This window comes from Cololabis saira, chromosome 19 (genome assembly GCF_033807715.1).
Source record: "Cololabis saira isolate AMF1-May2022 chromosome 19, fColSai1.1, whole genome shotgun sequence".
Classification (NCBI taxonomy): domain Eukaryota; kingdom Metazoa; phylum Chordata; class Actinopteri; order Beloniformes; family Belonidae; genus Cololabis; species Cololabis saira.
Genome location: NC_084605.1, coordinates 15,200,032 through 15,226,440, shown reverse-complemented (window position 1 = coordinate 15,226,440; position 26,409 = coordinate 15,200,032). Strand labels below are relative to the sequence as shown.

The 26,409-nt window shown below is 41.2% G+C and overlaps 1 protein-coding gene across 1 annotated transcript in view; it reads left to right on the top strand.

Moving 5' to 3' along the window:
- The window catches only part of dusp3a (dual specificity phosphatase 3a), a 36,729-nt gene extending 11,714 nt beyond the window's left edge, over positions 1-25,015 (top strand). Inside the window, exons 2-3 of the mRNA XM_061708233.1 lie at positions 10,276-10,508; positions 23,887-25,015. Coding sequence (XP_061564217.1) covers positions 10,276-10,508; positions 23,887-24,116 — 463 coding nt within the window. The 3' untranslated portion in view covers positions 24,117-25,015. The remainder of the gene's footprint in view (positions 1-10,275; positions 10,509-23,886) is intronic.
- Positions 25,016-26,409: the final 1,394 nt, after the last annotated feature.

The following is a 26,409-nucleotide window of genomic DNA, read 5'->3' as shown; positions in this document are numbered from 1 at the left end:
AACGGAGGGGGCTTTCCTTCTCTCAAAGGCTTGAAGCAGGTTGCCTTGTTGCAAAGTAGAAGTACCATGACCCGAATCACTGAAAGTCTCCACCGGTGTCTTCACCAGGAGATAAGAAAATCCATTTCTACCAGTAGCTTCCCTAAATGTTACCTATTGAAACTCTAAATGAGGCTTTGCTTTGATGACTGAAGGTTGATTAACATTGGTATCATTCAGTCTTAATACAACTCCTCAGTAGGGATGGGCGGTATGGACAAAAAAAGTATCACGATAATTTCTGGCATTTATCCCAATAACGATAAAAAAAAAAGTGTCATCAACGGGAATATTTCTTTCTTTCTTTCTTTCTTTCTTTCTTTCTTTCTTTCTTTCTTTCTTTCTTTCTTTCTTTCTTTCTTTCTTTCTTTCTTTCTTTCTTTCTTTCTTTCTTTCTTTTTTTCTTTCTTTCTTTCTTTCTTTCAGGCTCATTTCTTTCTTTCTTTCAGGCTCATTTCTTTCTTTCTTTCTTTCTTTCTTTCTTTCTTTCTTTCTTTCTTTCAGGCTCATTTCTTTCTTTCTTTCTTTCTTTCTTTCTTTCTTTCTTTCTTTCTTTCTTTCTTTCTTTCTTTTCTTTCTTTCTTTCTTTCTTTCTTTCTTTCTTTCTTTCTTTCTTTCTTTCTTTCTTCCTTTCATGCTCATTTCTTTCTTTCTTTCTTTCTTTCTTTCTTTCTTTCTTTCTTTCTTTCTTTCTTTCAGGCTCATTTCTTTCTTTCTTTCAGGCTCATTTCTTTCTTCTTTCTTTCTTTCTTTCATGCTCATTTCTTTCTTTCTTTCAGGCTCATTCTTTCTTTCTTTCTTTCAGGCTCATTTCTTTCTTTCTTTCTTTCTTTCTTTCTTTCTTTCTTTCTTTCTTTCTTTTTTTCAGGCTCATTTCTTTCTTTCTTTCTTTCTTTCAGGCTCATTTCTTTCTTTCTTTCTTTCTTTCTTTCTTTCTTTCTTTCTTTCTTTCTTTCTTTCTTTCTTTCTTTCTTTCTTTCTTTCTTTCTTTCTTTCTTCCTTTCATGCTCATTTCTTTCTTTCTTTCTTTCTTTCTTTCTTTCTTTCTTTCTTTCTTTCTTTCTTTCTTTCTTTCAGGCTCATTTCTTTCTTTCTTTCAGGCTCATTTCTTTCTTCTTTCTTTCTTTCTTTCATGCTCATTTCTTTCTTTCTTTCAGGCTCATTTCTTTCTTTCTTTCTTTCAGGCTCATTTCTTTCTTTCTTTCTTTCTTTCTTTCTTTCTTTCTTTCTTTCTTTCTTTCTTTCTTTCTTTCTTTCTTTCTTTCTTTCTTTCTTTCTTTCTTTCTTTCTTTCTTTCAGGCTCATTTCCTCAATTTATCGTTTTTACCGTGAGATGACAAATTCTTATCGTGGGGAATTTTTTTGACGGTTTATCTTGAACGGTAAAATATCGCCCATTCCTACTCCTCAGTTAGGCTTTTGTGCTGATTTTGTTGCTTTGTTTTATTTTTTCATTTGTTTAGACAGTCCACAAAAAGATAGAAAACAGGTACACACACACACAGACTCATGAATACTTATTTGTGAGTTATTTCAATAACCACGGCATTGGCTAGGGCAGCATTTGTGTTTATTCAACTAGTCTGTAAAATGTTCATAAATGGATTATGACCGTACTTTGCAGACTTGCACTGTTTTCAGATGAGTTGTAGTCAGCACTCTGATACCACCCCTCGCAGCTCAGGGACCGACTTGAGGTGTGGTTGTTTGCTATGAGGAACTCTGACTCTTTGTGAAGCTGCTCTTAAATAATGGATGAGGTGGGACTGCAGATCCCAGGGTGAGGAGGCTGGGACGCAAGTAGGAAGGAAACCATTGGCTGTAAACCCAGCTGAACCCAGTATGCCTCCGCATTGTGTTGTGTGAAATTACAGTAAGTGTGAGCACTTGGAGAAGTCACTTCACTGTTGTGCTTCGGATGCTGATAGAAGCACATTCTCCTCACTTCAGATTGCCTTTAAGTGCTCGTACTGTAAACATGGATTGAATCATTTATGATCACCAGCTCGGTCAGGGTACACAGCAGTTTTGTGAATGAAACAGAGCTTCATCCGCCCTTCAGCTGACACACGGGCAGATGGGCTGCTTCAGCCCGGGATTTTTTGATGAGTTCTTGCAGATGGGCTTTGTCGCCACCAGCTCTGTTCAGCTGCTCGGGGGTCAACCAGCCTCGTGTTGAATTTAAGCAGATACAGCAATAAAAGCACGCGCAGCTGACAGGGTGGACGCCTCAGAGTTATGAAGATTTATGGTTCTGGATTAAAGTTTAGCTTTTGTAGGATTTAAAGCAACATACATACTGTGGCAGGAAAAAGCATGTGAACTAGGGGTGTGCAAACAAGGGTACCTCACGATTCGATTCGATTTCGATTATTGGAGCTTCGATTCTTCGATTATTCGATTATAACGATTTTCGATTCGATTATTGGTGCCACGATTCTTCGATTATTGTGATTTTTAATGCTTTTTTCCATACAAGATTGATTTTGTCTTCATCTGTGGCTACATTTGTAAATAAATATCCAATCAATTAACTCAGTTCCTCTAACAACACTCATTAAGTAAATAACAAGGTTTTTTGAACATTTGACATTTATTTTTCAAAGACACAAAATAATTTATTTTATGACTATGTAAACATTTGCTCTTTGACTTACTTAACTTTGACCAGGGAAAGCTGCACTTGCATGAGAGCGCCCTCTATTGGCGGAAAACACTGAAAACGGTCAAGCCCTGGATTTAATGAGTTCATTAATTCAAGTAAACAAGATATGTACTTCCATCAAATGTATTTAGTGTAAACATATCTGCCATATCGGCAGCATCAGTAGGCAGCTTATTCAGTCTGGAATCTGGATAGGATAACTTAAATTTTTATTTTTATTTATTTATTTTTTTATTTTTTATTTTTTTTAATTAATCGATTCCAAATCGTCACGTGACGCATCGCGATGCATCGACACATCGATGAATTGCACCCACCTCTAATGTGAACCCTTTGAAATGAACTGTTTTTCTGGATTAATTTGTTCTAAAATGCTGTCTGATCTTCATCTAAACTGATAGCACAGTTATAATTTCATGTGTCTTTTACGAATGTATCTATTAAACGTCTCAGTGCTGAAAGAAAAAGTCATTGAACCTGCTTTTGTCACTAAAGACTTCACACAAGAGCTTTTCATAGCGCTAAATCAGACTTGCAAAACATTCAAGATGAGTTTTTGTGTGTTAGTCTTCTCAGAAGGGCTTCAGCTTAAACACATTTGAACAATGTCCTATTTAATCAGCTCTCCTGAAGTTGTTTAGAGCGCGGTGGCTTCCTCTGTGGCGGTCTGCCGTGGCCCCTCTTCCTGCCCAGTATGACACATGAACAGAGATGTTTACCAGTTTCAATGGTCTTCAAACCGGGAGCTGTTCCTCGTGGGTTCTTCTTTACCTCACTGAGAATCCTGTTCCGTCATTTGAGGACAAATAGTTGGGTTCTGCAGATTAGGTGGTCTTGATCATGTCTTCAGAATCTCATTTTTGCAAGTTATGGTTCACTTCAGCAGATGCTTCTGATGAACAGAAACTTAAAATGTTTGAGTCTTATCAATCAGAGTTACTAAACCACTTTTCCACCCTCATTTCTTTGGCCTCCAGGGGAGCAAACAACTGACTCCAATTAGCCTTTGTTGAACTAATTAGTCCGTTTCCATTTCTCCTCCAGCACTGTGAAATTTTCTTGGGTTTGTTCAATAAAAACACAAGAAGCTGTCATTTATTTTTCTTGTCATACGCTGATGCATATTGGGTTTGTCTGTTATTGTGACTTAGATTAAGATCAGATGACATTTAATGTAGAAAAGCAGATAATTAAGAATGGGTCATATGCTTTTTTCCTTGTAGCTGTGTCCCTCCATCAAAGCTCACATGGATAACCAGGCGGTGTCTTCTCTGTGTGGCAAGACTGATGTTCTTTGTGTTGTTTAAAAGTACATTTAGCATTAGCATTTCAGTGGGCAGTGCCTTCAGCAGGATGGATGCTAACAGTGGGCGTAGTTATGGGGCCGACGGGTGGATCAGCCAGAAACTTGTATTGCTTTATTGTAGTTTGTTAGACGTGTAGCTTGTAACAACTCATAATGTAATAACCGTTATTACATTATGAGCTGTTAAACGGCTCATAATGTAATAACTTAAATGTAATAAAAGTTCCTAATGTAATAATCGGCTCATAATGTAATAAAATCATGAGTGCATAATGTAATAACGGCTTTGCGCATAATGTAATAATGTAATAACTTATTACATTATGAGCCTTACTGGCGCCGCTCATAATGGAATAACAGCTCATAATGTAATAATGGCTCATATTGTGAGAAAAGTGTTGCATTATCATCATTTTTATCTCAGCCATTCCTGCAGGGGTGGAAGGAAATGCTTTCACCTCTGTGTGTGTCTGTCTGTCTGTCAGCAGAATCACACAATTTCTGCGACACGTGGTGGCGCATTGGCCAACTTAGATGCCGTATAACTCTGCCCCCAATACGCGGCGGGCCACATTAACAGGAAGAGAAGCCTAATTGTTTAACGCATCATCCCCTATAGGTCAAGTCCATCGTATAAAGGTCACAATATAGCACATACTGACAACAAGAATGGACTTATGGGCAGAAGTCTGTGTTTGTGTTTGACTATGATTTGTACATAGGCGGCGCTACAATAATCAGCTCAAAAGCTGGCAGGACAAGAGGGTGTGTAGCAACTCATAATGTAATAACGGCTCATAATGTAATAACTTAAATGTAATACAAGTTCATAATGTAATAATCGGCTCATAATGTAATAAAATCATGAGCGCATAACGTAATAACGGCTTTGCGCAAAATGTAATAATGTAATAACTTATTACATTATGAGCCTTACTGGCGCCGCTCATAATGTAATAATGGCTCATATTGTGAGAAAACAGCTGCATTATCATAATTTTTACCTCTTAAAGATGCAAATAAAGCAAACAGCATGGGTTTTGGTGCATTAGTAAACTAAATTAGTGAAACCAAGTATTATTTAATAGTAATTGCATTCTCACATTTTATTATGTAAGATGTATAACGTTGAGCCATTAGGTGGGACCCATGTTAGTTATTTTGGGCCTTTGCGAATGCCATGCTTACTTCCACTGTCTGATTGTTGCAGGTAAGCAGTGCTATTTGTGAACTCCAAAGTTCAATTAATATCTTTGTTAAACCAAGCCATCCACCTTATGTTTGTTTTTTTTCCTCACATTCACCGTTTGGGTTCTGAAAATGAAATCGTTTTGTGTGTTGTGTTCTGTCCGGGTTTTAGTGCAGCACCCCACACACTACAGGACAAGACAGTGTTTCAGTGTGTGATGTGACTGTATAACATTCATTCAGTCAGAAATCAAACCGCAGCCGGGTCTGAGGCCCAGATCTGTCCATGTACTGTAAGACTTGAGCAGTGGCATTGTACAGGGTTGTAGCAGGTACGGGAATATTTGTTATTATTGCACGTGCCAGTGTTTTTGACGGCCACGTGCCGTCAAAAGGTAAAGGTTTATCTTGCACCAGGAAGCTAAAGTGTTACTCGCTGGTTCTATTTCCGCGTGAGACATTTCTAAGTAGGGAAAAATAAATGTAATATCATACCAAGATGTTGCAGTATGTGTGGAAATACAGAGTTGAAATGAAGCTTTTCTGTTTCAAATCATCTATACAGTAATCTCTCGCTATAACGCGGTTCACCTTTCACGGTGTCGCTGCTTCATGGATTTGCATTGTGCATCGGCTTCTGCATTCTGATTGGCTAAATAGTCTCCCTGCTTCTTCACTTCCTGTGTCAATAACGTTGGTTGCTTAGCAACAATGCTGAGAACGGCCAATGAGCTTCAGCGAGCAGCTCAAGAACGGGACCCTTTGATGAATCGTTGATTACAGTTCTCAGATATAATCCATGGTGGCATGTCGGGTTATAAGAATCTTTTTGCCCAGAAGAAAAAAGAGCGTCAAAAACTACCCATAACTATGTTCTTCTGTCGAAAAAACACTCCTGCACCGCGGGCTTTAGAAGAAAAAGACGCTACAGAGCGAGTCAGGATGCAGCGACAGTCAGAAGAGCAGAGAAAATACGCGCCAGTCACAATTTGTCCTACTGTACTTATTGTATTTTTTTTTTTTTTCATATTCTCCCGTTCAAATCCAATTAATCGGGTCGCGGTGGGGCGGGGCTGATCTCGGCAATTTGAAGCCTTGTATAATCATTTGCTAAAAAGTTGCTACTTCGCGGATTTCAGCTATCGCGGGTTCTTTTTGGAACGTAACCCCCGCGAAAAACGAGGGATTACTGTACCACTTTTAGTCTTCTTGTAACCATTAGGGGAGGCCAAACATTTTACAGAGGAGATGCTGCACAGCAGCACTGACCTCATCTTACCCAGCTTCAGTACAAGTAAAGACACAGGAAGCAAGAGGTGAAAACACGCGTGTGGAGAAGCAGAGGCCAGAAACTCCTTATAGAAGCTGTTTCCATTTGGATTAATTAATTAATTAAAATGTTTTGTTCTTTAAAAAGTTGTACTTCCAGAAACTTTAAACAGATTCAGAGTTTGGGGATAAATTGATAATTAATTTGTTTTGAGCACAGTTTTAAAAAGGCGACATGCAGAACTGGTTCAAGACTCCCAGCAGACATTCAGCATCTGGCTGGGTTTCAAGAAAAGCTTCAATACCACTGCAGAGTTGTTGTGATGCAAACTTTAATCACTTGGTCTGCTGACATGCTACTTTGCTTTATTTGTTTTTGTTACAGCTTTTATCTACCTTAGTTTTTTCTTCTTCACTTATTGTGGACTCATCATTTTGTGTTGCAACATAAAAAAAGATGCATATACTGTCACAAAGTGGTTGATTAGGACCCAAACGCAGGAGAGAGCAGGTGGCAGGAGTTCCAAAAAAGGTGATTTATTATGTCAAAATCAAACCAAAAGCGCTGCAGACTAAGGTTGACAAAGAACACGAGAGGAAAAATCCAAAAGCATGACAGGACACACGGAGGGTGGAAACAGTACGGACCAGCAGGGAGCGAGAGACAAGACCAGATATGCACGGAAGGGTTGACGAGACACAGGTGCAGACAATCAGGAGCCGTTCAGATTCTGCTCCCGTCTTGAGTCACGACAGGAGCAGAGGTTTGGCCTCCGCTGCGTGAAACCATGCCCACAACTATAAAACCGTGTAACTGCATGCGAGCGTCCGACTATCGCATCGCACTGCGTGACATCGGACACTCTGTCCATCTCCCTCCAGTCAGCTGCCACTTTATTGAGGTTTTTGTAGTGAAATGAGGAGGTATCATAGAGATACCTTCTCATTTCAACTAACTGGATCAGCCGTTCCTCATCCGTGACCGTTTCCTACAGGGCTTTCAACCGGCTTTCAACGCGAGCGACAGGAAGAGAATAGAAGCAGGGCGTCCGACAATTGTGCAGCTCAAAACGCCGCGCCGCGTCGCGCTGCGCAGCGCTGTGTCGCTGCGGACAGTTAGGACAGTCCAATAGAAAATTAAAGCTGCAAGCAGCGATGAACGGGCCCTTGCACTCATGGCCACCGCCCCCCATCAGCATATCAGAAATGACACCACCCACGACTTTCTATGTCAAACCATTCAAAAGTTATGGCAGAAAATAGGAACTATGAAATATCGACCAATCAGAAGGAGGGGCGGGGCTAATTTGCACCAATTATGGTCAAGGACACAAAACCATGTCCGATGACACCACTTTATGTGGTGTCTTTATGTCAAGCCATTCAAAAGTTATTGCAGAAAATCGGAAGTATCACATCGACCAATCAGAAGAAGGGGCGGGGCTAATTCATGCCAATGAAGGACAAGTACTCAAAAGCGAGTCAGATGACACCACCCACAAGTCTTTATGTCAAACCATTCAAAAGTTATGGCAGAGAAAAGCTTTCTAGGGGGCGCTGTTGAGCCATTAGGCCACGCCCATTAATGCAAACCATGAAATATCAAATTTATCGCCAGGCCTGGCTTGCGTGCAAAATTTAGTGACTTTTGGGGAACTATCAAATATGGATATCAGATGAAGGGTGGGCGCGCTTTTTGGCGTCTAGCATCGCCACGGTAACGCTTTTGACTAAGAAAAGTAATGCGTGTTGTCGCAGGATAGAGACGCACATTTTGATGTATAACACACTTGGGTGCACGTTACGGTTCGGGCCTTATTAACTGCCGAAGGAATGGCATAAATTGCGCCAAAACTTCACGATTGATTCAAAATGGCCGACTTCCTGTTCGGTTTCAACCATGGCGCCAAGAGACTTTTCTTTAAGTTGCGACATGATACAGGTGTGTACCGATTCTTGTGCATGTACGTCAAACCGTATTGTGGGGCTTGAGGCACAAAGTTTTCTAGGGGGCGCTGTTGAGCCATTTTACCACGCCCATTAATGCAAACCATTAAATATAAAAAATTTTGCCAGGCCTGGCTTGCCTGCACAATTTGGTGACTTTTGGGCCACGTGTAGGGGGGCAAAAAGGCCCTCCTTTCATCAGAAGAAAGAAAGAAAGAATAACGACGACGATAAATCCCTAGAGATACAATAGGGCCTTCGCACTGTAAGTGCTCGGGCCCTAATAAAGCAGTGGAATTGATTTTGTCGCTGACGCTCGCTCGCATCGCATGGGACACGGTTCAAAGCCTGAATTATGGTTCCGCGTTAAATCGACGCAGAGCCTATGCCGTAGGGTACGCCGCAGCCTACGCCATAGCCTACGCCGTACGGTGCGCGTCGCCACGTACCCTACTCCGTAGGCTCTGCGTTCGTGTAACGCGGAACCATAAATCAGCCATAGTGTTTGCAGCCGGCTGCTCTTCTGCCTGGAGGGAGGCTTTGTGCCCTCCCCTGCTACACGTCATTCAGGAAGCCAATCAGCACAGAGCCTCATTATCATAGCCTCCCCGCCCACTCAGAATCCCTAATAGAGAAGGAGGTTAGAAACGGTAAAGATAAAGACATGGCCCAGAGGCTGAATTTCTAATTTATTTAGAAAAAACTATCAAAAGTTTGTTTTGAAGACATTCAAGGCCTGTTTAAAATAGACATTAAATGCCATCATAGGTTCTCTTTAAATCAGGCTTTAGCCATTCACATAGAGACTAATAGCACATGGATCAGAATTAAGCAGACAGCAGACGTTGCTCTAAGTCAGGGGTGTCGGACTCCAGTCCTCGAGGGCCGCAATCCTGCATGTTTTAGATGTCTCCCTGCATCAACACACCTGATTCAAATAAATGGTCGTCACCAGCTTGTCATCAAGGTCTGGACAACTCTGTTGGTGAAACAGCTACTTTTATCACAGTGTGCAGAAGCAGGGAAACATCTGAAACATGCAGGAATGCTGCCCTCGAGGACACCCCTGCTAAGTGATCCACCTCCCACAGTTCTTCTACTTCCCTATCGCCTGCTGCTTAATGTACAAGCAGTTTGAAAAATATTTCCAGGAGAGCTCTGACTAGCGTTTTTCTAGGTGTTGATGATTGTGACTTGTATTGGGTTTACAAGGCCCACATCTCTGCTTAGGTGGGAACCTCTGTTATCTCCTTTTTGCCTGTTCTGCCTGTTGGAGTTTGGTGGGTATGGCGTTGGATTGTGCAGGGTTCAGGTACTCCGTGTGGTCAAGGCAACAGCCATTCTCGGTTTTATGGCCTCGTACGGCTTTGTCATATTGTACTTTGTGGTAATGTTTAAGGTGATTGTAAAGATTTGTGATGTTGCCTCGTGGCGCTGCTACGACAGTAAAACACACACTGAGTCCCACAAAACTTCCACACCACCAACCTTTTTGTTTTCTTGGCACAGTTTTGGTCGGTTGATTCTCTATTTTGTATTCTTAACACGGACTCTGTGACTTCCGTGACCAATGAGTCACGTGACGTCAAGGCGTCTTGACATACTTTGAGGTAGAAGGGGATGCCAATGCAGTCCTTGGGTGTGTTGAGGAGCACTTGAGAAACTCCCAGGAAACTTAGGAATGCTTTTCTGTTTGTAGCATGGAGAATAAAATGCAGAAGAATCAATGTTAAATGGAAATAAGGTTGCATGTCGACGTGAATAGAGCATCGTACATATTGTTAATGATTTTATTTATATAGCGGCAGGTTTGTCACAGACATAAACGGCTCTTCTCACTGACTTCCTCTCACCCATCCAGGTTTGTAGCCCAGAACACGATGCGCCTGCAGAAGCTCGGAGTGACACATGTCCTCAACGTGGCGGAGGGAACCTCCTTCATGCACGTCAACACCAGTGCCGAGTTCTACACCGGCACAGGCATCACGTACCACGGCATCCAGGCCAACGACACCGAGCAGTTCAACCTCAGTGCCTTCTTTGAGGAGGGGGCTGGCTTTATCGACAAAGCACTCGCGCACAACGGTGGCAAAGGTGAGTTTCTTTTGTTTTTGATCACGACGAATCAATGGTGGGTCTCCTGACCTGAAAATGACTTTAACCCTCAGAAACGCATCAGTCAGCTCACTTTCCATCTCTCACTGTTTAGTTTTGGTTTTCATCGTCAAAGTATGGGACAAGTTGGCAACTAGCTGCTGAACAACAAGGACAATTTAATTCAATTAATTTCAATTCAATTCAATGTATTTGTATAGCGTCAAATCATAACAAAGGTCATCTCATGATGCTTCACAACACAAAAACAGGGATAAAAGTGATTAGATATAATACATCATAAAATAATGTATAAAAACATAAGCATCAGAAATAGATCATTCATCAGTGATAAAAGTGATCAGATATCACACATCATAAAATAAAACACAAGCATCGGAGAAACAGAAGAACAGCAAAACATCCAAAAAACACAGTAAATACTAGCTGACTCTAAGCATAGGATTTTTCGTAGAGGAAGGTTTTAAGCCTAGTCTTAAAGGCAGAGAGTGTTCCCGCCTCTCGGACTAAGACTGGAAGATTATTCCAGAGGTTAGGGGCCTGAAATTTGAAGGCTCTGCCTCCAATTCTGCTCATGGAGACTGTAGGAATCACAAGCAGTCCATTCCGTGAACGCAGTGGTCTAGCAGGATCGTAGGGGACTATAAGTTATTTGAGGTAGGATGGAGCCTGACCATTCAGGACTTTATAGGTGAGGAGTTAATTTAGCAACTAAAGAATCAGATATCACCCTTAAAAGTTAAAATGGAACCGAAACATCGGGGGGTTAGGGTTGTCCACCTTACCCTTTCACCTTCTGACATACCCACTCTCTATATGAATATATATATATATATATATATATATATATATATATATATATATATAGATATATATATATATATATATATATAGATATATATAGATTAGGGCTGTCAAAGTTAGCGCGCTAATAACGCGTTAACTTAACGTCCTCTTAACACCGACAATTTTTTTATTGCACGATTAAGGATCGCAGGATAAAATTATTATATTATCATTATATAATTTCTGGCGGTCGACAGGCGCCGTAGCTTGAGGAAAGGTATGGTGGACTTTTTTGAAAAGTGAGGAAAGATGGAGAATGAAAAGGGACTTTTGAACGGCGAGTTCACTTTCAAAAAGATGCCAGATGGTTCGCTGGACAAGACTAAAGTTATTTGCATGTACTGTCGATTTGAAATGAATTACCATCGAACTACGTCGAGTCTCAAATACCACTTGCAACCAAACACACGACCGATGCAGAGAGCGCGTTTCTGCTACACTCCCTGCTGTTACATGTGCACTTTGTTTGAAATTTATTTTTTCTATCACCCTGTTTTGATCCCACTTAGGAGAAGGGGATATTTTTTGAGCCTTTTATTTTCCTCCATATGAGGTTAGACATAATTACATGGAAAATGTAACTGACCAATGCACTTCTTGTACAATGTTTGTGATGCATATGGTTCATTGTTTTACATTGAGCTGCTTAAAAAAACAAGGAATCTTAAGTTAGTCTTTACAAGTGTAAAGTTGGGGACTACATTGTGTTTGTATTTATGAAGGAATGTTACATTCAGGTCAAAAGCTTTTTTTTTTGTGGAAGGTTGAATAAACATTGGCATAAAGAAAGCATATTTGCCCTTTCTCATGTTGTTAACAGTATTAAAAAGATTTAAAAATACCTTAAGGTAATTTAGAACAGCAAAAAATTTGTGAATAAATGTGCGATTAATATGCGATTAATCGCGAGTTAACTATGGACAACATGCGATTAATCGCGATTAAAATTAATCGCTTCACAGCCCTAAAATATATATATATATTTTTTTTATATATATTTATTTAAAATGCATATTTTTACATAAGTGCCAAAAACCATTGATTTTTAAGACTGATTGACATCTAACATAAAGTTGACACTAGTGCTTTTGAACGCACCTATAAGACAATTGAGCATTTTTTCTTGAACAAAACCCTTCAAAGGTAGAAGACATCAAAGTGGAGCACAAACGTCTGTCTGGCTTCAGTAGCTCCCACTTTGAAAGCAATTTGTTCCCACAAGCCGAGACATGAAACACACTCCTTTTGCTGCTCGTCTAAAAAGAGTACAAGATGTAAAGTGTCTCTTCTTTTTTCTTTTTTTTTCTTTTAATGATTCAGTTGCTCCATTTGATGGATCGTAAATTAAAGACAGGAGGGAATCATCAGGCCAAATCTGACACACTCCTGAGCCCTGCTCCACATTACGCTATCAGATCATGTCCTTGGATGTCAACATTGTCAAAACACTTCATGCCTGACATGTCAGTGGTTAAACTTGTGGCATTTTTGGATGGTGGAAAAGAACAAGAGAAGCACTGCAGGAAAATTTAAAAAAAAAAGGCTATGCAGAAATCTCCAGGGAGGTGAGTCTTAAATTTGATGTAGCCTTTAGGAAGGATGTGCTTCCTTGTAATTCAGTGGGTCCCAGGAAACGTCAACCTTTCTGCACCTGAAAGCGTTTCCCCAGCTCTCCGAAGGTGGCAGTGACATTTTGTCTCCATGTGAAGGAGGCTCAATTAGTGTGCTGAAGCCAGTGGATTTACCATGGATTTACTGTCAGGTTTGACACAGGAATGCATCTTAATTCGCAGGCAGTCGGGCGACACATGCAGCAACACTGGTAAATCACGTGACGAGGCGAACGGCGGAGAGCAGAGCATAAAAGATTGACGAGCAGGAGAAGGTGTTAGATCTCTGCTTTGTGTCTGGTGTTGCTGCAGTAAGAATTTGTGGCCGGTGGAACGTTACGTGTGACATTTGTGGACCTCAGTCGTAAGCTGTGGAAAGGTCATGGCCTAGATTTTAATGAGGAGCTGCAGTGATGCATTATTCACGAGAGGAAAACAAAAGGCAGCTCAGTTTAATTGGTCTTGTTTACAAGCTCACACCAAGCCCATTTTCTTCCAAGCATATAAAAATAATGAAAAGATATCATTCAGCCATAAACTGTATAATAGAAGAAAGCCAAGTGGACATTGTGCTCTCTTTTTTTTTTTTTTTTTTGGTGATGCCCAAAAAGACATGTAGTGAAAAATCTAGAGACCTTCTAAACCAACTGTAATTACTTTCTATATTAGACACTTTGCTTCTCTCTGCTTCAAGCACAGACATGGAGATGTTCTGGTACATCACCAGGATGGTCGTAATGGACACTCGCAGCGGAAATGTGACGGCTGACTGCCTGATCACAGGCTGTTTATTGGCATAAAGAAGAAGAGGCAGCATGATAATAATGATATAACTAATGCTTTTTTTTGAAAGTTTCAACCAGATTACTTCAACATCACAAACCAACAGATCTACTACCTTAAGACATAAAGTTTCAACTGATGAAACAGTTAAGGTAATACCAATTTGAAAGAGCAACTTGTATGTTTGTTCTTTTTTCTATCAGATTTTTACTAAATATTTAATATTGGGACCATTGAAAACAGTGAAACTGAACTATTTAAGATTTTCACAAATCAAATAATTTGAGTTAATTTGAGCAGTTTAAGTTCTGGTCTAAGGCCCGGTTCCTCTAAAATGCGGCCGAACGGATCTTTGATCTTGCTGTGATTCAGAAACCAACACCTTTTCAGAATTTCCACTAATCAAAACAGTGGCACTTCCTAAAACTGCCTATTCTGAACGATGTTGACCTTTACATCGCATGTACAGTACCATGTCATTGCAAAGCCGAGTGTTTTAAAGAATGCTTCAGTATTTGTGTGTGTTGATTGTTTCTGTCTTTCGCTGTGGATTGCATTACAGGATACAAGAGACACCGGTCGATTGTTTACTGCAGGGGTCACCAATCCTGGTCCTCGAGGGCCGGTGTCCTGCATGTTTTACATGTTTCGCTGCTTCATTGCATCGTGATAAAAGTGACTGTGTCGTTAAGAGAATTGTGCAGACCTCAATGACAAGCTGATGACGATGATTAATTAGAATCAGGTGTGTTAAAGCAGAGAAAACTCTAAAACATGCAGGACACCGGCCCTCCAGGACCAGGATTGGTGACCCCTGGTTTACTGGGACCTGTTTCCAGAAGCAGTGCAACATTGGCTCCTTCCTTATTTAGTTTTTGTCCTGGGCCTGGCATATTTGGGAGTTGTTTGCAAACACTATATATATATATATATATATATATATATATATATATATATATATATATATATATATATATATATATATATATATATATATATATATATATATATATATGATTGAGAAAACTCCATTAAAGGAGCATGTGGCTCCTTTTAAGAAATGAGACTCATTAGCGCCACCCTTCGTCACGACGGCCTTCGGGGGTACTGCAGCCAACAGTGAAGCCGGCACGGGAGAACGCGCATGCAGCGTCATTTGACGTCACATCCGCAGGACAGCGCGGGAAATTCTGGCCCGGAATTGCAGCACATTTTGCAGCACACAGCCTGTTCAAGGCAACGGAGAGATACGCTAGAGGGCTCATTCGTTTTGGTTTGGAACGCTTCATCTGACATTATTACTAGAAAACTTAAAACGTATACAAATTTTTTTCATAAATCCTGCCTCAATCCTGCCTCATGCTCCTTTAACAGGCGATAATAATCTACTTTTGACAATAACTATTTAGGGCCATCCCAATGTTCACCCTGCTCACTACCACTAGCCCTCACCCACTACCACTTCACCCTCAAAATGAAGCCACATGGGGTAGTGCTTTGTAATCTTCCCTAGGGATTGGGACACCACTTGCTACGTCACTGCGTGGTTTACGTTCGGGTACGTAAGCGACTGCGTAGTTACGTTTGCACATATGTCACACCATATCAGGAAGCCGAGAGCTAAAAGCTGTTTTAATTTCGGCTTTAGCGCTTTTAATATGCCACTTTATTAAGTTTTAATATTTTTTTCAGGCGTAAAAGTAACCGTTAAGATCCCCAACCTGGGCTCAGTTTTCCAAATAACGCCTGTTAAGAAATTTGCTCCGATGTTTTCGGGGATGACAAGAGCCGCCGGCTCGGGAGCAGCAGCTGGTTCCGCGTTAAATCGACGCAGAGCCTACGGCGTAGCGTACGGCGTAGCCTACGCCGTATGGCTCTGCGTTGGTGTAACACGGAACCATAAATCAGCCTTTATTCTGGCGAGATCTGAAAAAAACTTCGCAACAACGGGCAAGCGAGTGATTATGTACATTCACTGAGTGAATATTATGAAAGTAAAATATATATTTCTCTCTAGAAATGTAATCAAAACGCATTTTTATGCAGAAACTAACTCAAAATATTGATTTTATTCACTAAAAATTAGAAATGTCCACCATGTTTTTTTGTTTGATTCTGTCTGCAAATGATGACGTAAAGCATTCTGGGAAATTTTCTCTAGCCCTCAGTCGGCGAGTCAGCATCTGAAATCCCTCGCTCTCAAGGGCTAGATTCATACCCCCTACCCCTCGTTATGCCCACTACCCCTACATGCAAAGAGGAATTGGGACACCACTACCCTCACGGGAACGCGCAAAATTTAGGGGTAGGGCTGAAAAGTAGGACTAGGGGGGGATTGGCACTGGCCCTTAGTCTATAACTCTAGATAAATGACTCCCTGACGTGAGTCATGTGACTAATGTCAACTTTAGAGCGGAAAAACGAGCTAGCTAGCTTTTTAAGAAAAGAAAATTTGTTGCGAAATTGACTTGGCTATTTCATATTTAACACTAGTTAGGCCTGATGGATAAATTTGTGACAATAACGAAGCCTAAAGCTGGAGATTGTAACGTTACAGCTCGGCCTAACGTTACTCCTTCCACGTCTGACGAGGCCAAAGTTTCATCAACCATAAACACATGTAGGCTAATAACCCAGTCAGGAATTGGCTAATAAGGTGATAAAAGCAGAATAAAACACATTCAAAAGTTATTATAAGCCAGGTTTAAAACTTGACACATTAAAAAAAAAAGGGAAAAAATAAGAATTACAAGCGGGGGTCCCTGCTCTGTTTTTCTCTCATCCAAGGGGTCCCTGGGCTAAAAATTTTTTAAGACCCCTGATGTAGAGCATGAATGATAAAAGAATCAGAATCAGGAATTTAGGTCTGCTGTCTTGATGTAGGACAAGTGAGCCAGTGGAGAGGGAGGGACGGAAACCCAGACATCTAGACAAGACTTTGAACAGAGAGATCTAAGGGCGACAGAGTGAGAAAATGAGTGAGTGAGCCAAAGATCCCGTGTGTCTAACAAGAGGATACACTAGAATGGACATTGATCCGTGTCAGGCACGGTGATTAGGTATTGAATAGGTCAAGTCATTGGCAGAGAAGAGAGGGAAGGAGAGATGTTGGGGATAAACTAGAGGGAGGACAGTAGGAGGGGTTGGGTTTCTGAAAAAAAAAAAAAAAAAGAGCCTACTCTGCAGTTCTGACCCGAGCCCAGCTCCTCGGCTGCTCTGGAGTCCCTCGTGGGGTTTTTCAGCTGGTCTGAATACACTATAATGTGGTGCGGCTGAGACAGTGATGCATCAGGGCATAAAAATACAAATATGGAGCAGAAGAGATCGAGGCTGAAAACGGTGATTCTCTGTTCTTTTAGGGCGTGGCTTCATCGTACCGTCTGGCTGCACTGAAGATGATTGACTTTGCAGAGTCTGCAGCAGAGGTCAGGTCCTGGATTTGCATCTCCTGGCAGAGAAGCTGCTGCTCTTGGCAACTTTACTCTCAGCATGTGTTACCAACTTTTGCTTCCATTATTAATTTGTTTCCCGTTATTTTTTTTCAATAATTTTGCTTGCACCTTGCTGATTTTCTTTCTCCAGTCAAAACTGCTATGAGAGAAATAATGCTTATCAAAGATAGTAATCCTTGAGATTTAGGATTCATGGATGGCTACTGACAGCTTGGAGGACTTCAGCCCCCTTGAACCAGATGAAGCAGGTGTAGAACATTCAATTCAATTCAATTTTATTTATATAGCGTCTATTACAACAAAAGTCAACTCTAAGCACTTTCCAGAGACCAGAACATGACCCCGAGCAATTATTACATAAATTTAAGCTGCAAGCAGCGATGAACGGGCCCTCGCACTCACAGCCACCGCCCCCATAAGCATATCAGAAATGACACCACCCACGACTTCCTATGTCAAACCATTCAAAAGATATAGCAGAAAAAAAGGACAACCAATCAGAAGAAGGGGCGGGGCTAATTCAGGCCAATGAAGGTCAAGGACTCCATACAGAATCTGATGACACCACCCACGACTCTCTATGTCAAACCATTCAAAAGTTATAGCAGAAAATCGGGACAACCAATCAGAAGAAGGGGCGGGGCTAATTTTCACCAATTATGGTCAAGGACTCAATACCGAGTCCCATGACACCACCCATGACTCTTTATGTCAAACCTTTCAAAAGTTATGGCAGAGAAAAGTATTCTAGGGGGCGCTGTTGAGCCATTTTGCCACGCCCATTAATGCAAACCATGAAATATCAAATTTATTGCACAGGCCTGGCTTGCATGCAAAATTTGGTGACTTTTGGAGAACTATCAAATATGGACCAATCAGATGAAGGGGGGCACGCTTTTTGGCGTCTAGCATCGCCACGGTAACACTTTTGAAAGAGAAAAGTAATGCGCGTAGTCGCAAGATGAAGACGCACATTTTGATGTATAACACACCTGGGTGCACGTTACTGTTCGGGCCGTATTAATTGCCGAAGGAATGGCATAAATTGCGCCAAAATTACACAATTAATTCAAAATGGCCGACTTCCTGTTCGGTTTTGGCCATGGCGCCAAGAGACTTTTCTTTAAGTTGCGACATGATACAGGTGTGTACCGATTTTCGTGCATGTACGTCAAACCGTATTGTGGGGCTTGAGGCACAAAGTTTTCCGGGGGGCGCTGTTGAGCCATTTTGCCACGCCCATTAATACAAACCATGAAATATCAAATTTATCGCCAGGCCTGCCTTGCATGCAAAATATGGTGAGGCCAGGATGTCAGCAAGCATATAGCAGACATCCACAAAGACAGGTGGAAGCAGATGATCAGAGGGGGGGGACTGCAATGTCAGCATGCAGCTCCTGAAGCTCCGGCCTGCAAACATGTACAAAAGAGAAAAAAGGGGGCCAGCACAAGAAACTACAAGTACAATGGACAAAAATGATTGGCCATGAGATACTTAAAATGGAAAAGGAGAAGAGAAGAAGAGAAGAAGGGTGAGGGGCACCGCCCAGTGGATCATGCCGGTGCCCCCCTGCAGCATAGGCCTATAGCAGCATATTTACCACAAAGCTATGTTGTTCTATAGCTGCAACTTTGACTACTGGCCAGGTTTTAGCGGTCCCCGCCCCTTCATCGTGAGCTTCACAGTAGCTGTTTCTTCTGAAGTGCTGTGTTTGGTGTTCATCACACACGGTAAGCCATCGAGGACTTTGACGAGTTCACTGAGCTCTTTAGGGTCAGAGACGTAGCTGTAGGCGCGTTTCAACTCGCGGGAGCTCCGGGTAGATTGTTCGGGGGCCAGATCGTTGCTGTGTGTTTTCCAGGAACGGCTCTGCAAAAATGTGAAGTAGGAGGGGTACTCAGGTTGCCCAACAGGAACCTCCTGGTGGGGTTAATCTAATCATGATTTGTAAATTACGTTCAGCACTCTCACATGAACATAAATCATGTGACCACAGCTCAATTGAACCACTTGGACCAGAGACATACAAGTACATTTGATGAAGTTGGGGATTACAAGAAAAAACGATAGATGGACTGATGATTCGGTTCAGGTATTTTTGGCGTATTACGCCAATGTAGAGGTCTGGTGCGGGTGGTGGGGTTCTTTTGATCTCAATAGCTACGACAGCGCTTTATGTTAACACATCGTACATCGTGGTTTTTATTATTTAGCATATGTTATGTTATTGTTTTTCTTGTTTTTTTTTAAAATTGGTATTATAAATAGTAGTTATACAGTCATTTGCTGCGATGTATAATTCATGATGGACCTTCTCTGAAGCACCTCCAGCGCTGCGATTGTAGCTATATACGATGTTATTTTGTACCACGTCAGGTGAATTTATATAAAGTTTATTGCTCCGTTACATCCCGTGTAGAAATATCCAACTTTGTATCAGAAATAAAAATATTTACAACCTGTTTAAAAAAAAAACAACTGGTTTTGGTCTCTATAAAAGATTTTACATCCATGAAGACTCCGATACCACTTCACATGAATTGATAAAAAGACAACAATAAATTAATTTACAATTTGAGACGTAGCCTTTTGATTGGCAGTCAGCTCAGCCAGTGGCGAGCCGTCATCACTTCCTCATCAGTCATCTTGAAGCTCAGTGACACGATCAGCAGTTTGTATCCATCGGTGCTAACGCAACGTCGCCTGAACGCAGCGTAGCTTGAAGGCAGCATTGCCTAGGGTTGCCAACTCCCTGAAAGATAAATAAGGGACATCTCATCGTCAAGGCCGGCCAACCCGATTGCCTTCACCCTTCCTGGCGTGGTGAAATTTTTAAGCCCCCTTTTTTGTGAGTGAAACGATTTTTTTACTATTTGACTCGAACCTGAATTGAATTAGATGCATATTTTTGAATGTCATGAACGCATGGAAAAAAAATTATTATCCAGCAATTCACTTTAATACAAAATAACAAAATTAACTGAATAAAATAAGTATTTTTCTTAAACAGAAACCTGTCCTGCTTAACTTAAAATTGTATACATTCATATAAAACAATAGAAAGAAAGCAGAACATCCATTCTGTAATAGTGCACATTTTTAGTGCAATAACAAAAGTTCAAACACAAAGTCTGTACAAATCTGGAAAACATCTTTGTGCCTCAAAGGCCATGACTGTAGGCTACAGTTGTAGTAAAACAGAAAAAAATAAATAATAAACTCAACAGCTCAATGCCATTTTCCATGGGCATTTTATGACTATTTTTTGACTCTCACAGTAATCCGGGACAAAGTGCCTCCCTTTTCAGCTCAATACAGGACGCGTACTTTAGTTTATAAATACGGGACGATTCCGTTTTTCAAGGGACGGTTGGCAACCCTAGCGTCGCCTGAACGCAGCGGCCGTCTCTGGTTTCATGAGCAAAACGACATCTGAAACGGGATATTCCTCTGTGAACGTTCACTAATAGCTTCTCAGGCGTGGGCTGAAGGAGCTGGTAGCCACGGCTAACACTGTCCAGTCCAGCGTTCCCGTAGGTACCTATGTACCCAAGAGGGGATGTTCTGGATCGTCCGTCCAATCATATTTAAGTCTATGGTTCATAGGGGTGTAACAATATATCGTGCCACGAAATTTCGCGATACAAAAACGTCACAATACGTGTCGTGGAGGTGACAAAGTGTATCGCGATATTGGGTTATTAATATTAATCTATTGTGTTAACTAGTAACGCGCATCCGACCGCGCCTCGACCCGTGGACCAAAATCTTCCTCCGCTCAGAAGAAACTAGTCCTGTTTTGAGCTCTGAACTTTTACTTATGTAAGGCTGGTGTAGAGTTAAGCCATACCTTATTAAATTAAACCTTTTTCGGGTCGTGAGTAGGATAAACACGGGGACAACTTCGGCTGAGTTCAAGTGTACTTCAATGTCCCTCAACAGTGTAGGATTTTAGAACATCAACACAGCACCTAGTGCTGTATCACTCCGCCCAATCTAAAACATATTAACAACTACAGATAAACTGACTAGTGTCATTATAGTCCCTGATTTACAGAATATAAAGAATATATTTATAAAATAATGAACCCTGAATTACCAAAATAACCTTCTTAACAAAAATAAATCTCCTCTTACACTTATAAGGTGAGCATGAATCAATCTTTTTTATGATGTAAAATTGTATGTATTTATTTACTTTTATTTATTTATTTAATTTTAGTTGTTAAATTTCTGGAAAAGAAAAAAGTAAAATCATACATGAGAGAAACTATTCAGTTTGTGGCAAAAATATTCTTACTTGTATGAAACTGAAGATGCATAATGCAAACCTGACATTTACTTTTAGTTCAGTTTGTGGAAAATGGTTGGCCTGGCTTTCTCTTTAAGACTTAAACAGTTATAAAGCATTACAAACTGTAACAATAGGGCAAATGCACAGCATTGTTTTGTATTTTGTGTCTTTCAAATAAAATAAATTTTTTTCCAGTCATATGTTCCTCATTCAAGGTTGTTAAAAAAATACTGCTATATCGTATCGTATCGTTATCGTGACCTCAATATCGTGTATCGTACCGTATCGTGAGATTAGTGTATCGTTACACCCCTAATGGTTCACTGAGTGAAGTATTTCCATGGTAACGTGTTACTCCCAGAGAGTGGATGTACATTGCTGTCACGCTGAACCCGGACTGACGGCGCGTCAGTCCGGACCCTGGCCGGTCGGTCTTAAGAAAAAGTTCTGCTGTTGTTTATCTGTGTTTTTACACACACTTGAGAGGGATGGGAATTGATACAATTTTTTACGATTCCAATTCCATTTTCGATTCTGCTTAACGATTCGGTTCTTTATTGATTCCCTTATCGATTCTCATTTGGAAAAAAGGACAAAAATCAGGCAAATGGCGCTAATATGATAGGCAATGTTCGTTAGTTAATGAGTTACCTAATATTATTAGCCAAGGACATGCTAACGTTGCTGCTGCTGGGTTGAGAATTACTGACGTTGGTCCGAAGCCGATCGAAAACGTGACACACATTTTTTTTTTTGCATGTTTGTAATATTTCCTCCCTTTGATTAAATATTCACTTGGCAAGTATTGAAAGTTGCTCCGTTGTTGCCTTCTTTACTGAAATGTAAGCAGACTTTCGAGCGTCCGTATCGCTAGATTACGCAACGTGCGTGATGACGTCATTCATGCTCACTGGAATCGAAAAAGGAATCTTTTACAAAATTTGCAAACGATTCCAAGGAATTGAAACACTGGGAACCGGTTCTGAGCAAGAACCGGTTCTCGGTTCCCATCCCTACACTTGACTGTACTTTCTCATCAGTGCCGATCCTGGCTCCCAGGGGGCCCTAAGCAGGAATCGTGGCAAAAAAAAAAAAAAGAAAGTTTGCTGAGAAAGATTTGCCCCACATTCTCTGGAGTTTTGGTGTAATATTCAATAAATGTTTCTACCTCATTCTGATGTGTTTGTCTACCTACTCTGAATATGGATTTTAACTGTTTTTAAGGTGAGAGAAACCCTGCAAAAACACTGGCCAAAATCAGTCCAAATTGGCCCAAATCGCCGCTGCCCATCCTGTGGCCGCCGGCCGCGGCGATTTGGGCAAGTTTGGGCATGATTTGGGCCGATTTGGACTGATTTTGGCCAGTGTTTTTGCAGGGTTTCTCTCACCTTAAAAACAGTTAAAATCCATATTCAGAGTAGGTAGACAAACACATCAGAATGAGGTAGAAACATTTATTGAATATTACACCAAAACTCCAGAGAATGTGGGGCAAATCTTTCTCAGCAAACTTTCTTTTTTTTTTTTTTCTTTTTTTTTTTTTTTTGCTTCTGGGGAGGTTCCTGGAACAACATATTCTGAGATTGGAGTATGTGGCCAAATACAGATATATGTTTACTGAGGCTCTTGGTCATAGTTTGAGAACCACTGACACTGACATAAATAATAAACTGTTAATAAGCCTACAGGCTGACTGCACATAGCTCTTAAAATAAAGTAGTAACACTGATGACATAGTAAAATGTAAAAAAAATGGTGGAATTCCTCTTTAAAAACAAAAACACGACATTGACGTTACTAGTCTGCAACACTGCAAGTTGCATGGAAGTCACGTTGGCTGGTTACCTGACTGTTGTTGACGCAGCTCATCATTCCGTTGCTTCTTTTTCTTTTTTCGCACCGTGAAGGATATATCCTTTTCATTTTGCAGTCTGCAGTGTTGGTGTTACTGTTACTACTGTAACTCTGAACTAGGTTTTCTTTTTAGCGCCGGCTCGGTCGCCGGCTCGTAAACGTAAACAAACAGCTGCTGGCTGCTGCGCCGTGCACGCATGAGATTGAACGTCAAGTTACGTTTTTGGATTCACAACGCACCACTGCGCAAATACCGTAGCAGCAGCTGTGGCGAGGGGTCTGTCTGTAGTACTCAGATAGTGGGAGGATCCTATAGTAGGCTACGTTCTTTACCTAAACTCCGCAAATTCGCTCAGGCAATTGGGGGCCCCTGGCCGTCGGGGGCCTTACGCAATGTGCGTAGTCTGCGTATAGGAAGGGGCGGGCCTGTTTCTCATTGTGAGTGTATGTCTGATGCTCTGTTCCAGACTCCTGCCATACGGCCCCCCTCACGTGTTGTTCTCTGTGTCCTTCAGGAAAGGTGTACGTCCACTGCAGAGAAGGCTACAGCCGCTCCCCAACCATGGTCGTCGCTTACCTCATGCTGCGCCACAAAATGGATGCGCGGCAGGCGCTGGCCGCCGTGAGACATAAGCGGGAGATCGGCCCTAACGACGGCTTCCTTCGTCAGCTGTGCCAGCTCAACGAGAAGCTGGCGACGGAGGGCAAGCTGAACGGGGAGGTTGGCAAAATAAAGACCAAATGAATCTCCCGGAGCCCTCTGCTCCGTGTCCTCCCATCAGGCCTTTCACAGGCTGTAGCTGCTCGGGGAAGCCCCCCCCCCCTCCCTGACTGAACCAGCACCTAACTGAACACATCAGGGGCATTGTGACACATACATGCATTTATCCCCATAGTAAACTATTCGTCCTATGTGCATATATCCACGCTCACACACACATTTACCTTCAAATCTTTAGTCCATGTCTGTCACTGTTCTTCAGAGTGTGATACTGAATTCAAACTGAATCCCCCAGCCTCCGTTTTGTAGCTCCACACCCCCTTTTGCTGCACTATCAGCGCTGCTGAAAGCATTCCTTCAGTTTCCACGAGCTAAGAAAGTGACAACTTTACCCACACTTTTGAAATGTCTTCACAAATTTGTACAAAAGACAGGATTATAGCACAATCATTCCATAGTTTCCCACTGCCGGAATGTCAGTGATGTCTCGGCCATCAGGAGGGCTCCAAAAAATCCCAGATAAGCTCCTGAACATCAGAACTGGGTGATGCGTCCAAAACCAACGCGGGCAGATGGAGGAAAAACCCCAAACATTCCATGAAAAGTGACAAAGGCATCCGGACCCAATCCCTGAAATTCAAACGTCTGTCTGTTGAGGCAGACGCTTAATGCACAAACACACTTCTCCATCGACGTTCCATCGGATGTAAACTGTTGCTCACTTCGGGCCTCTGGTTTGAAAAGTCCTCGTAGACACAGTCGGCCTGCAGAAAAACAGCAATTAAAAATGATAAATGCAGCAAATGTTCATTTGTTTTGGGAGTCTAGTTATCGACACGTCCACTAATCTAAGACCTTTCTATCAAATACGCTCTTTAAAAAAAAAAAAGATGGTATGTGTCTTCTTCTACGGAAGAGTATTAGGGCCACTTAAAAAAAATAAAAAGAATTCTGAGAAAAAAGTCAGAATTCTGACTTTAATCTCAGAATTCTGAGAAAAAAGTCAGAATTCTGAGAAAAAAGTCAGAATTCTGACTTTTTTCTCAGATTAAAGTCAGAATTCTGATTTTTTTTCTCAGAATTCTGACTTTTTTCTCAGAATTATTATTATTTTTTTTTTAGTGGCCTAGAATTCTGACTTTTTTCTCAGAATTCTTTTTATTTTTTTTAAGTGGCCCTAATACTCTTCCGTATTCTTCAATTGCTAACCAAGTCATTTAAAATGCTTTCTGGACATATTTGACCAGTCTATTTCCCTCTACATGGACATCCACTTTCCTTTATTTGGATAGGATAGTTCCATGCAAGAAAAGTTCAGGATTCTAGATTTTTTGAGCTTTTTAAGCATAATTGTAAAAATAATATAATGTCTTGATATGAGCTGTAGTGTCTGTTGGCAGCACTGAACTACAAATCTTTGATTCAGCACAGATGGAACTAAACACATAACCTGTAAAATGTAACAGTTTGACAACAAACATTAATTAGGGATAGTTGCAACATTCATGGTTATTTAATGCTGCGAGCTGGAGCTAGGGTTTTTAGTCTCATCGACGACAGCAGGGACGTCTCTTCACCAGACACACGAGAGCTGTAAGTCCTTCACAGACGGCAGAGATCTGTCCCATCTTCCACAGATAAGACTCTCAGAATGCCACCAACCATCACAGCCACCGCCGACGGGCCCGGCACCAGCCGCTTCAGTCTCAGCTCTCGCTGCATCCATCTGTCGTAATTATCCTCCTGCACCCCCACGTATGTTCAGCTCGCTCAAATACGTCCACACCTAAAGTTCCAGTTTAACTGAGACAATTGTTTCCGTGGGCATCCTGTCACACGCACGAGCGTGAGTCAGCAGGTGGAGATGAATCCCTGCACACACACAATGTACTACATTGTTTGCAGATGATGCTCAACCCACGCTACATGTGCAGTGGTGGGAAGGAGATTCCCACCGGCTGGTTTGTAATGGCCAGTAATTGGGTCATAAATTCTGCATCAAAACCTTGTTATTAAGTTTTTAATAGTGCTGTCAGGCGATTAAAAAATGTATCTAATTAATTACAGGATTTATAATTAATTAATCTAATGAATCGCATTTTAATCTCATATCTGCTAAAGGTCCCCAAATAAAGAATTTGAATTCTAGGACATTGCAGTGCATGACAAATCAATTGAATACGCTAAGAAAAGAAGATTTGAAATCCACATTTTTATTGGTGAAGTGTGTTTCATAAATTAAATTCAAAAGAAAAAGCTCAAACACATCAGCAAACCAATTAGGCCAGGTGCAATATTCAAAAATGAAATGCAAATA